This window comes from Aplysia californica, unplaced genomic scaffold (assembly GCF_000002075.1).
Source record: "Aplysia californica isolate F4 #8 unplaced genomic scaffold, AplCal3.0 scaffold01122, whole genome shotgun sequence".
NCBI lineage: Eukaryota > Metazoa > Mollusca > Gastropoda > Aplysiida > Aplysiidae > Aplysia > Aplysia californica.
This window is the reverse complement of record NW_004798392.1, coordinates 25,388-37,724: the sequence shown is the minus strand read 5'-3', so window position 1 is coordinate 37,724 and position 12,337 is coordinate 25,388. Positions and strand designations below refer to the sequence as shown.

At 41.8% G+C, this 12,337-nt stretch overlaps 1 protein-coding gene across 2 annotated transcripts in view; it reads right to left on the bottom strand.

The window, feature by feature from the left end:
* LOC101861408 (DNA polymerase alpha catalytic subunit) overlaps positions 1-12,337 on the bottom strand; it is a 67,077-nt gene that overhangs the window by 38,039 nt on the left and 16,701 nt on the right. For both annotated transcript variants that reach the window (XM_005111787.3, XM_013090046.2), the window contains 3 exons: positions 11,673-11,793; positions 2,860-3,041; positions 710-822 (listed from right to left, as the gene is read on the bottom strand). In XM_005111787.3, coding sequence (XP_005111844.1) covers positions 710-822; positions 2,860-3,041; positions 11,673-11,793 — 416 coding nt within the window. The remainder of the gene's footprint in view (positions 1-709; positions 823-2,859; positions 3,042-11,672; positions 11,794-12,337) is intronic.

The following is a 12,337-nucleotide window of genomic DNA, read 5'->3' as shown; positions in this document are numbered from 1 at the left end:
AACCCCCCCCCCCCCCCCCCAGAAAAACAGAGGAAAGAAAAGAAGTGGGACTTACTAATAATAGAAGGACAAAAATAGTCGCAACCAAAAACTAAAATATTCCAATTTCCATTCTCTACACCCCTACATCCCTACTGGAAGAACTTTTCAGATCATTATCCTTAATTTAATACCACATTATAGCAATATATCTTTATTTTTAAGAAAGTTACGGGCCTTTGAATTTCACAAAACAACATCAGGGTGCCCAAATAGCTCTGGAGCCAATTCTGCAGTCGTCATTCAAGAAAAGCATACCTGACAGCTACTTTTTAAAATTATTAGTAAGAAGAGTTTTACAGCACTTGCAACACAATTTGGCCATAAAAGTGCCTCGGATTAGAGGTGTTACAAGGGACTAACAAGCACAAAAAAGGAGGAGAGATTAGGACGATGGATATTTTATATGTCCTTATGCAGTAGCGAACCCCGTAAATCACTCACCAAAAAAGAGAAAGAAAGAAAACAGAAAGAAAGAAAGACAGAAGAAAGAAAGAAAGAAAAAGAAGAAGAAAGAAAGAAAGAAAGAAAAGAAGAAAGATAGAAAGAAAAAAAGAAGAAAAAAGAAAGCAAGAAGAAAGAAAGAAAAAAAGGAGAAAAAAGAAAGAAAGAAGAAAGAAAGAAAAAAAAGAAAAAAGAAAGACACAGACATTTACGAGAAGGGAGTCACCTTAAGGCGCGGCAGGAGGTAGAGTCTTCGCTCGATGTTCTTCACCGTCACACAGCAACTGACGTAGGTCTGGGCCGACTCCACGTACACTTTGCCAAACAGATACACCACACCTGGGGGGGGAACAGCGACGTATCAGGTCATAATGCGCCGAGAATTGTGAGGAAGTCAATCAAAAAATGGTCGCTTTTAAGGACAAGCGGGCTAACCCAGATTTCGGGGGTTTCCAGAAATCTTGACCTACACCAAAAGTGGGCATTGCCCTACCTATAGGAGACGTTTGGTTTCACTGGTGTGTTTATTTGTTTGGTTATAGAGAAAACTCTCCTTGCCTTTTAAGATTATCTAGGTCTACCACGCCCCTCACTTCCCCGATGCTGGGATGGAAAAGTCACAACGATATGACTGTGATGGATGGAGCGAATGTGTGACGTGCGCAAGCAGACGGAACGCACCACAGGTTGTGGTGGGGTGGGGGACAACACAGTGGGCGAGTTATTTCTGATTGCCGACACCGAGCTGTCAACATCGCTAGCGCTAGAGAAAGAAACCTTATTCGATTTTTGATCAAGTAAGACTTTAAAGGTCATGTAGAACCAAATCATCATCAGGAGAGATTACAAAAAGAAACGAACAGAAAACCAGACACATAGATTAGGCCTACTGTACTATTTCCCTTGAATTTATTACCGGATCCCTTATAATGAGAATCCTACTATAACGGATGTTTCGCACTGGTCCCCTCCCTCTCGTTATAACAGGATTCCACTGTATTATCCTTTGCTAAGTTGTTATCACTCAAGTGTTAGGAAACAGTAAGTCAGTCAGACAGAAACAAAGAGTAATGAAGAACCATGATCTACCAGGGGGGCCCTCTAACCGTTGTCATTGATGATATGTTTGTTTTAGTAGATGTTTTACGGCGCTCGCAACTGCATACGGTCAGATGAGTGCCAGAAGATTAGAGGTGTTACAGGAGAGTAACAAACATAAAAAAGAAGGAGGGGAGATAAGAACGATAGCTGTTTGACAAGAAAGAATAAGCAAACCACACCAGAACATCCTCCAACCACCCTCTGGAACGACTGGATAAAAGTATCACCTTGGGAGTACACATGATCAAGAGCCGTTTTATGAATAGGTGAGTGTGAGTGAAGAGATGCACATCAACATAATAATGGTTCCAGACAGACAGAATGAGGGAACGAAGTAGGAGTACGATCTACCAGTGGCATCCTCCAACTGGTGCGGATGTTTCGCACTGGTCCCTCCCTCTCGTTATAACAGGATTCCACTGTATTATCCTTTGCTAAGTTGTTATCACTCAAGTGTTAGGAAACAGTAAGTCAGTCAGACAGAAACAAAGAGTAATGAAGAACCATGATCTACCAGGGGGGCCCTCTAACCGTTGTCATTGATGATATGTTTGTTTTAGTAGATGTTTTACGGCGCTCGCAACTGCATACAGTCAGATGAGTGCCAGAAGATTAGAGGTGTTACAGGAGAGTAACAAACATAAAAAAGAAGGAGGAGAGATAAGAACGATAGCTGTTTGACAGGAAAGAATAAGCAAACCACACCAGAACATCCTCCAACCACCCTCTGGAACGACTGGATAAAAGTATCACCTTGGGAGTACACATGATCAAGAGCCGTTTTATGAAATAGGTGAGTGTGAGTGAAGAGATGCACATCAACATAATAATGGTTCCAGACAGACAGAATGAGGGAACGAAGTAGGAGTACGATCTACCAGTGGCATCCTCCAACCACCCAGTGTGTGTGTGTGTGTTTGTGTGTGCGTGTTGAGGTGAGTCTGTGCGTGCATGTGCATGCGTGCGTGTGAGTGAGCGTAAGTGCATGTGTGAGTGAGTGTGTGTGTGTGTGTGTGTGTGTGTGTGTGTGTGTGTGTGTGTGTGTGTGTGTGTGTGTGTGTGTGTGTGTGAGAGTGTGTGTGTGTGTGAGCATATGTGTATGTGTATGTGTGTGTGGATTGAAAAATCTGGCTGGTTGTGTGCCTGTGTGAGTGAGTGTGCGTGCATGCATGCGTGAGTGTGTGTGTATGTGTGCGTGTGTAGATTGACAAACCTGGCTGGTTGAGTGCTTCTGTGAGAGAGTGCGTGTGTGTGTGCGTGAGTAGACTGACAAACCTGGCTGGTTGTACGAGTCCTCATAAGCGTCAAACCAGTAGAAGCGAATGACAGACTCCCCGGCGCTGTTGGTGACCATGGGCAGACTGGACGAGTCAACAGTGACGCCGGTGCCAGGCCCGGCTTGACCGTCCGCCGTCTCCTCGCTGACGTTTTCCCAGCCCACAGAGAGCATCTCATCACTGCAAGCAACACACATTGTCATATGATATATAATAATAAAATAATAATAGCATTTATACTGTGCATTTCCATTTTCTAAAAAAATGCTCAAACAATGCGCATTACATTGAAAAAGACATCACATCTACGTAAAACAAAGTATTATGCACATAATATCTATGTATATGTGTAAAAAATTTCTATGAGAAAAACAGTGTTGCAATAAGGTTCACTAAAAATATACAATGCAATGCAATAAAAATTCACGAAAGGTCACAATAAATTTGAAATGTGAGTAATTAGAAACATTCATTAAAACATTTGTTCTCTACAGATAGAAAAACACTTCTGCTCTCTCTCTCTCACGCTATTTCTTCAGTCTCACAGTCTGGCATACAATTTATAATAACTAGCTGGGCCCACTTTCCATGAAAGAATGATCGGTGCATTTACATCAACAGAAAAGAAAGTTATTGGCCTACTATATTTACACTCTGCTGGAACTGGAAAGGAGAAATAAATTAGAAAGTGTAGATCTATATTCTCAAAACAAAATGTGCCTCGCGAAATATCACTTCTGGCCCTTCAGCTGTGAAGGACAGCTACGCAGATTTGTTTCGTTTCTCAGTGGAATAATCTGTTAACAACAAAGGCCAAAGAGGAATGAGAACTTTTTGTCAAATATATTTTTAAAATTTTTTTTCTAAATTCAGGAAAAGAATCAATAAAAAATCGGGCTCCGTCATGGGGACGTATCTATCTTTTTGCAGGTACTTGCCAACTTTCAACTCTGTAGCTGTCATAATCTTATGGGAAAAGTGGCACATGTGTTTCCATGTTGCCAAACGTATAGTAGTAGTAGATATACAGACGGGGAGGCTATACAAAGTCATGTGCATCTACAGACATAAGTTAAGGACCACTTGCAAAACTGGTAAGACCTAGAGTTAGAGCAAGAGGTCATGTTGAACAAAATCATCACCAGGGGAGATAAAGAGTAATAAACAGAACAACAAAATCATAGATTAGGCCTACTTTATTTCCCTTGAATGTTTTACTGGATCCCTTATAACGAGAATCCTGCTATATACAACGGACATTTTGCACCAGTCCCCTCCCTCTCGTTATAGCAGCAGGATTCCTCTGTATTGGCCTGGAGGTTCTGGCTTCTGGTGGTAAGTGTTTTACAGCGTTCACAACTGCATAGGGTCATATGCAGAGCTGGTTGTAACGGAGTACAAGTAGGCCCCTACTCCAGTACTTTGTATTTACGTTACAATTTTCGGTACTTTTACTGTACTACTACTACTACGGTACATTTTTTAAACCAGTACTTTTACTGTACTCCGATACTTTTTGTAAAAGTACTTATGAGTATTTTTAAAGTACATTTTGAGTACTTGGAAGCTTAATGAAAGGGTAAGTGCCGGCATTTTTGATCATGATTTTCGGAACAAACACCCGGGCAGGCACAGCCGATCAACCAAGAGTTAAAAGTAGAGATCAAAGAACGGCCCGTCGCGTCAAAGATCAGCCACCATCGTGAATGTGATCACAAGCGTTGTAAAACTCCATGAAACGGTACAGTGTTTGCTCCAGACGGAATAACACCAAGGTGTGAACTGACCAATGTGTTTCTTTTCCTCAAACATCGCACTCGCATCTGAGCCCACCACCTTAACTTACATCACTCCCTGGGTGGGTAGGGCCTACAAGTTCGCTACAGGCAGGATCACATCAAACTGTGAACTCTTCCCTGACCATTGAAAGCAGTTTTTCTCTATTCCCGAATTTGCGAGACAGCCTGAATTTTAACTGGTTTGGTGTGGTCACAACGTAATGGTGCGTAACGACAAAGGCGGTTTAGGGGGTGGGGGAGCTCAATCAGAGATGGAAAGCTAAAATTGTTAGACAGGTGAAGGGGAGGGGCGACTGGATAGACGTAGATACAGATCTCAAGACTTACGATCGGCTAATGAGAGTGTATATATTATTTAATTCATGGCATGGGTCATGCCACTGGGTCATCAAGGTTGACCACTCTTTGATTGCCATATGTCATAAATCCACCCAGGGGTCACGTCAGTTCATGGGTCACTGTAGATTCTTCCTTGGCTTCGTCGCCTAAGATCCCATATTTTCCTTGCTTCCGAGCACTGGGATCTTAGGCGGAGACTACTGTAGTAGAGAATCCTTGGTTACACTACACTTACTAGACTCTAGGAAACTACATGTATTTTGGTTTGCCGTGGGCACCGTGGACAACAGAGTGACCAAAATCTGTCTTACCAGTATAATCAATTGAAACTGAAACAATGTTCTCAATGGGTATCTAACAATGTTTTAGGCTGCCTAAATTTCTTTTCAACTTTTTTTGTAGTTTTTGCTTAAGGCTACATTGATTCCTTGAGGATTTGTTCATGAAGAATTCAATGCACTTTTCCATTTCTATGCTGGCCATTTTCATCAATTTTAAGTTTTCTTAAGAGCAACTTTGTATCTACATTTTCCAATGTGGATAATACAATGTACTTTTTCTGTAGAATTTCCGACCTCTTGGACTGACTTACATTTGATCACATTGTCTTGCTCAAACAAGTTCTGTTCATAATATCACTTACTACCCACTAGTTGCGTCTGTTCGTTTAGGTTGGGTTTTTTTTTCAATTTCACGGACCATTTCCACCTTCGTTCAGTGCGTACATTGTATATATATATTCAAATGCTTTGTATACTGTTTACATTTTTAGTAATAAATAGCCTAATTTGTCAAATATATACTGGATATGTTATTCAATATGATGTTTTGCACAAGCGCTGAAGTGTTTTAGCATATTAGCAGAAAGTACGCAATATGTACTCAAAAGTACTTTTTTAAAAAGTACTTGTACTCAAGTACATTTTACAGGAAAGTACTTTTACTGTACTTAAGTACATTTTTTAGATTGTACTTAAGTACTTTTTAAAAAGTACTTTAACAGCTCTAGTCATATGAGTATTATGAGCGCATGGGACACACCAAACATTTTCAATTGGTAGGCAATTTTGAATTTTGGCCGGGTGACGGCCGAAGCCTACTACTCTTATCGTCGATATTGAACCACCAAGGAATCTAACGTGCGCAACTTGCACACGGGGCCTCCGAGATTTTTCACCCTTGTCCAAGAATGCATGGTGTAGATCTTTATCACCAGAAGATCAGGGGTGTTTTTTTATGAGTTTTACGGCGCTCACAACTGCATAAGGTCATATGAGCGTGCGAAACACAAGTTGGTTGCATTCACAACAGTTCATTGCACGACTGGGCTCGGGTCAATGGGCTACATGTAATCAGCAGATATTCAAAAGTTAAAATGTTAAAAATTTGAGGTAGATCAGGGTTGTGGCTGAAAGACAGCAGTAAGAAGGAAGGAGCCAAGGAGTAGCAGCAGTAAAAATGCTGCAGAAAGAGTCATGAGCCCGGTGGAGAAGGTAAAGGAGGTGTGGGGGTGGGGGAAGAAAGTGGAACGAAAGCAGACGATAGAGTATTGCAAGAGAGAAGGAAAGAAGGTGAAAGGAGACAATTTTAAAGAAGAATACAGTCGAACCTGTGTAAGACGGAATCGCAAGGGAGCCAGAAAAAAATTGCGTCTTAGACAGGGGAATTTAGGGGGAGATGGAGGTTCAAAGTAATCAAAGGCCCAGCCGGTGGGATCAAGGATCGCTTGTCCGATCGGCAAGCAGTGGTCAAAATTTCACACTTCTCAATTGCAATATACGTACTGTCTGATAAAGACATGCGTCAGTCTTACTTTTAATTTTATCCAATAACCACCAGCACTAGCCTTCCATACAGACTACTGCTTGACCAATTAAAAACAGAAACGTTTGAACCTCTCCTTTGCTTCCACCCTTAGCCCCACCCACCAATGCCACCCCTCACTGCCATCATTCAACATTGTAATAACAAACAATTCGAGGAGCTCTTTTCTCGGCTGGCTGTACGAGCAGGCATTGGTCCATCTAATTTCACACCTCTGGCTACCCAGGAAAGTTTCTGTAGTGGCTCGCTACTGGAACACTCTCACAGGCAGTCGTCAAATCTCATATCCACAATACCCTGACCATCTGCATCATTCAGGACTCGCATGATGGGGTAATATTAAGGAGCTTAAAACTGTAAACTCCTTGGGTAATATCTACCCCCCAAATAGCATGGCCATAGCGTTGAGCCGGCGGAACCAATCTTGCGAGTTTTGTTTCAAATCGGGGCTGAGCGGGAAAAGCATTTTCCGTCTTTGACTTAAGACAGGTGAAACCCTCGAAAGGGAGCGGATTTTTCTTTCCGTTTCCGCGTTGTACATGTTTTCGTTTTTATACAGGTAATTAAAGAGGAATATATCAAGGGGGGAGCGGGGAGATTCCGTTATGACAGGATTCCGTTTTATACAGGTTTCCGTTAAGGCAGGTTCGACTGTATTTTTCGGTCTCTACCCAGATTCGAACCCAGGACCTTTGAATGAGAGGCAAACACCTTAACCTCTAGGCCACGAGAGCCCCTGCCTGGAGGCTCTTTGTTTTAGTAAGAGTTTTACGGCACTTGCAACACAATAAGGTCATATAAGTGCCGAAGATTAGGGGTGTTACAAGAGAGTAACGAACACAAAAAAGAAGGAGGAGAGATCAGGACGATAGAGGTTTGATAGGAAAGAAGGAGCAAACCACACCAGAGCACCCGCCAACCACCCACCTGGAGGCTCTACTCTACACTGGAGAAGTGCAGAAAGCCCCCAGAGTGAGGCAGTCCTTGGTTTTGTACAGGGTCTAGCATTTTTAATCGGTCACTTTTAAGCACAAGGGGGCTATCCTGAAAAATGCTGTTTTGAGAAAATCAAAGGTAAAGTTTTTTAACCCTTATTCAGTTTCTTTAAAAGACAAGGAGAGTTTTCTCTAAAACAAATACTATAGGCCTACAAACCAATAAAACCAAACTTCTCTAGGTAGGGCAATGCCCACTTTTGGTGTAGGTCAAGATTTCTGGAGGAAAGCCCTGAAAAAAAAATCTGGGTTAACCTGCTAGCCCTTAAAAGCAACTAATTGAACTAATTAAGATGTGTAGGGTCTTGCAGATCCAGACTTGACATGCCCCATTATGTGTTTTAGCTGGATGTTTTTGTTAATAGTATTTCTGTCATTATGTCATGTGCAAGACAGGAGTGCACCACATTAAGTTGGAACTTTTTTCTCCTCAGCATTTTTATTGTCAGAAATTAACATCCCCTTCCCCCTTTCTCTATAGGCCTACTACTGTTACTATTAGCTAGTTTTTGTTTTTGGGTTTTTTTTCCCAAAACAGTAAGTTGACAGGACATGCATAAAAAATTCCGATTTCAGAGAAAATTTGATCTGACACATTTACATACGTTTTCTCATTAACACTTTTCCTGGAGGGTAACATCAAAACAAAGAGCCGTTTTTGTTAAGTTAACTTTGACTCAGATCAAACCCTACCGGTCGATAGCCAGAAGATTTTGCCACACCAACAAGCCGAATACAATGCAGTACCCAATGCCAGTGATACTCTACCACCCATGCTCTGTGCCCATACGGCGATCTGATTTCAAGAAAATAGTGAGGAAAATTATAATTCTAACTTGTGTTTAGTTGAGACCCGCTATCCGCATGGTACGGGTGTTAGAACTTAGAAAACAAAGTTGCCAATATACAAATAAAATATAGCAGCACCATCAGGGTGAGGCAAATTGTACTGGCTGTCTTTTTCATGTACTTTCATCTCTGCCCAACTGTACGACGGATTCTCAGGCTGCTCTTTTGTATTTTTTGTTTTTAACACTGGGAGCCATTTAAGAGCAATAAAAGAGTGACTTCAATAATTATCGAAAAAATTTTGTTTGTATATATATAACCCTTTCACACATGCTAACTTCCACAAAGCATGAGAAAAGCTGACCAAAAAAAAGTACCAGTTGTTTTTAGTTTAGTTTTAGTAAGAAGAGTTTTACAGCACTAGCAACACAATAAGGTCATATTAGTGCCGAAGATTAGAGGTGTTACAAGAGTGTTACTCATTGTTAGTTTTAGTAGAGGTTTTACGGCGCTCGCAACTGCATAAGGTCATAAGAGCGCCAGAAGATTACAGGTGTAACAAGAGAGTAACACATCTATCATCCTTATCTCCCCTCCTTTTTTATGTTTGTTACTCTCTTGTAACACCTGTTATCTTCTGGCGCTCATATGACCTTATACGGTTTGATAGGAAAGAAGAAGCAAACCACATCAGAGCACCAGCCAACCACCTACCACTGTTGTTTTCCACATCCCAGCAGACATACAGTCACAGAGGAGTTATATAATATTCTAAAATAACTCTGCCTTATGTAAGGAAACTTCTGTGTGCATTATCAAATAGCCAGAATACAGTCGAACCTGTTTAAGGCGGAATCGCAAGGTAGCCAGAAAGACATTTTCCGTCTTAGACCGGGGAATTTAGGGGGGGGGGGGGGGGATTTCAACGGCCCAGCCGGAGGGATCAAGGATCACTTGTCTGGTCGGCAAGCAGTGGCCAAAACTTCACACCTCTCAACTATTCTCTCTGATAATGACAGGTGTCAGCCTTACTCATCCAATTACCACCACACGGCTTGCATTTCACAGGATTACTGTTTGACCTATTAATAAAACAGAAACGTTTGGACATCTTTGCTTCCACCAATCCACCCTTAGTAACAAGCACAGTCAACCAATGCCACCGTACGATCAGGGCAGCAGGCATTGGTCAAAGCACATTGTAATTTCAATCCTCTGGCTTCTTGCTACCCAGGAAACTTTCCATGGTGGCTCGCTACTGGAAAACTTTCACTGGTACTGGTACTCGTGATTTCTCAACCACACCACCCTGACTATCTATCTGCTTACGTTTAGTTTTAGTAGAGGTTTTACTGCGCTCGCAATTGCATAAGGTCATGAGCGCCAGAAGATTAGAGGTGTTACAAGAGAGTAACAAACACAAAAAAGAATTGAGGGGAGGTAAGGAAGATAGGCGTTTGATAGGAAAGAAGAAGCAAACCACACCAGAGCACCCGCCAACCACCCACTGACCATCTGCATCGTTCAGCGATCACATAGACTGGGTAACATCTAGATCTACCTCCAAATTGCACCCCTACTCCCCTTCCTTGCCCGGTGGCATGGCGTTAAGTTTAGAGCCGGCAAAACCACACTTGCGAGTTTTGGGCTGAGCGGGCAAAGCATTTTCCGTCTTAGACAGGTAAAACCCTCAGAAGGGAGCAGATTTTTCTTTCCGTTTCCGAGTTGGACAGGTTCTCGTTTTATACAGGTAATTCATCATCATCATCCAGTGCCAGATCTGCGGCAGACATTGGCGATCATGATTTTCCATTCACTCCTTTGCTCGGATGCTCTCAGAAGAGCTACGTTTCCCTGATTTTTCCCTGTTACCCATTTGTTTAGGTTCCCTAAGTATGTTGTTCTGGGCCTACCCTTGCCTCGCTTGCCCTCAATTTTGCCAGTGAGAGCTAGATGTTCAAGCTAGATGTCTATTCAGGTGTCCCAAAAACTGCATTTGTCGTTTCCTGATTGTTTTTAACATTGAGCGTCCCACGTGGGCTTCATCAAGCACTACCTCATTTGATTTCTTTTCCTTCCACGATACCCTTAGCAGTCACCTAAGAAACCACATTTCAGGTAATTAAAGAGGAATATATCAAGGGGGGAGCGGGGAGATTCCGTTAAGACAGGTTCGACTATATGATCTACATAACAAAGATTCGGCTGCCCATATTTATCAATGATGACATTTTAATGCCCCCATCGACATGATATGTACTATGTACTTAGGAGGACCATTGTACACAATCTGAGGGTGCATAGTGCATCAGCAACACCAAAGACTACTAATCAGTAGTAGTTTCAGCTGTGTTGTTAACTGTTGTACTTCTGGGTCAGACGAAAGAAAAGGCAGAAGATGATGCAGTGAACCTATGAGCATTATTTCACCTCATGGGAAAGGAACAATGGAGCAACCATTATTCTTTTAAAGCGAAGGCGGTGCAGTTTACACTGGCCAACTATGGTCAACATCTTCATCCCATCAACTATTTGACTTTTTTTTTTTTATCTTCCTATCAGAGAAGCGTGGATCCTCAATAAATATCTTTCCCCACAAAGGAATTTCAATGTGCTTTGCGTGTCAGGGGGTCAACTAATTACGCTAGATGCCAGAAAAACTGGTCAAATGGTGTTCCAATGAACCAAAAACCAGACAAAATGTGATCTAAACAACCTGGGCAACAGGTCATAAAGAGCCGGAAGATTGGGCATTGCAGGAGATGAGACAAAAAAAAAAAAAAAAAAAAAAGAAGAGAGATAAAACTATAGGTCTCATAAGAAAAGTATTTTTAGTATTAGGAAGAGTTTTACTGCACTTGCAACTCAAGAAGGTCATATAAGAGCTAAAGATTAGAGGTGCTACTAAGTGCTGAAGATTAGGTGTTTTACAAGACAGTAACAAACACAAAAAAGAAGGGGAGATAAGGACGATAGATGTTTGATAGGAAAGAAGATGCAAACCACAACAGAGCACCCACCAACCACCCACGAGGAGCTAGCTAGGAGAAGAGAAAACGGCAAACCTGATCAGAGGTTTGGTCGCTCTTTCTGACACGGAGGCAGGTTTGGCTGATGGTTTCTGCACCTCCTCCACCTCTTCATCAAAATCGATGCCAGACAGATCCACAGAATCTGCCCCCACACCTGCAACAGACAAAATGACCCGTGTCTGTTGCGCAACATTTTAAAAAAAGATGATCAGATGGGATGATCGTGAAAGATGAGAACTAGTTCTAGAGAGAAGAATCACCAATGATTGATGAGAACAAAGCATGAAGATAAAGGCAAACAAGTAGACCCCAGTGCTAAAAGTCTAAGCTGGCCCACTGATCTGATGTTCAAGGCTTCAAAATAAAAACAAACAAATGTGTTATATTTTGTTAATGTTTATTTTCAATCCCAAGTCTTTTTTTTTTTAATTTACTTGGAATAAATCAAAATCAATAATAGATGCAGACAAGTTGACATCACCCAGCACAGACACCATGCACAATAGGATCACAACAATGCCACAACATCCCATGAGACAACATAAAGGAACAGGAACAATGACTATTACGCACAACAACAAAAACACAAAAAAGCTCCAAAGCTAAGGGGAAAAAACTTGGGGATGATAAGACGTGATGAGTGACGCGGTGATGAAACGTGTCAGGATGAGGATCAAGTCGTCAAGGGCCAACAAATG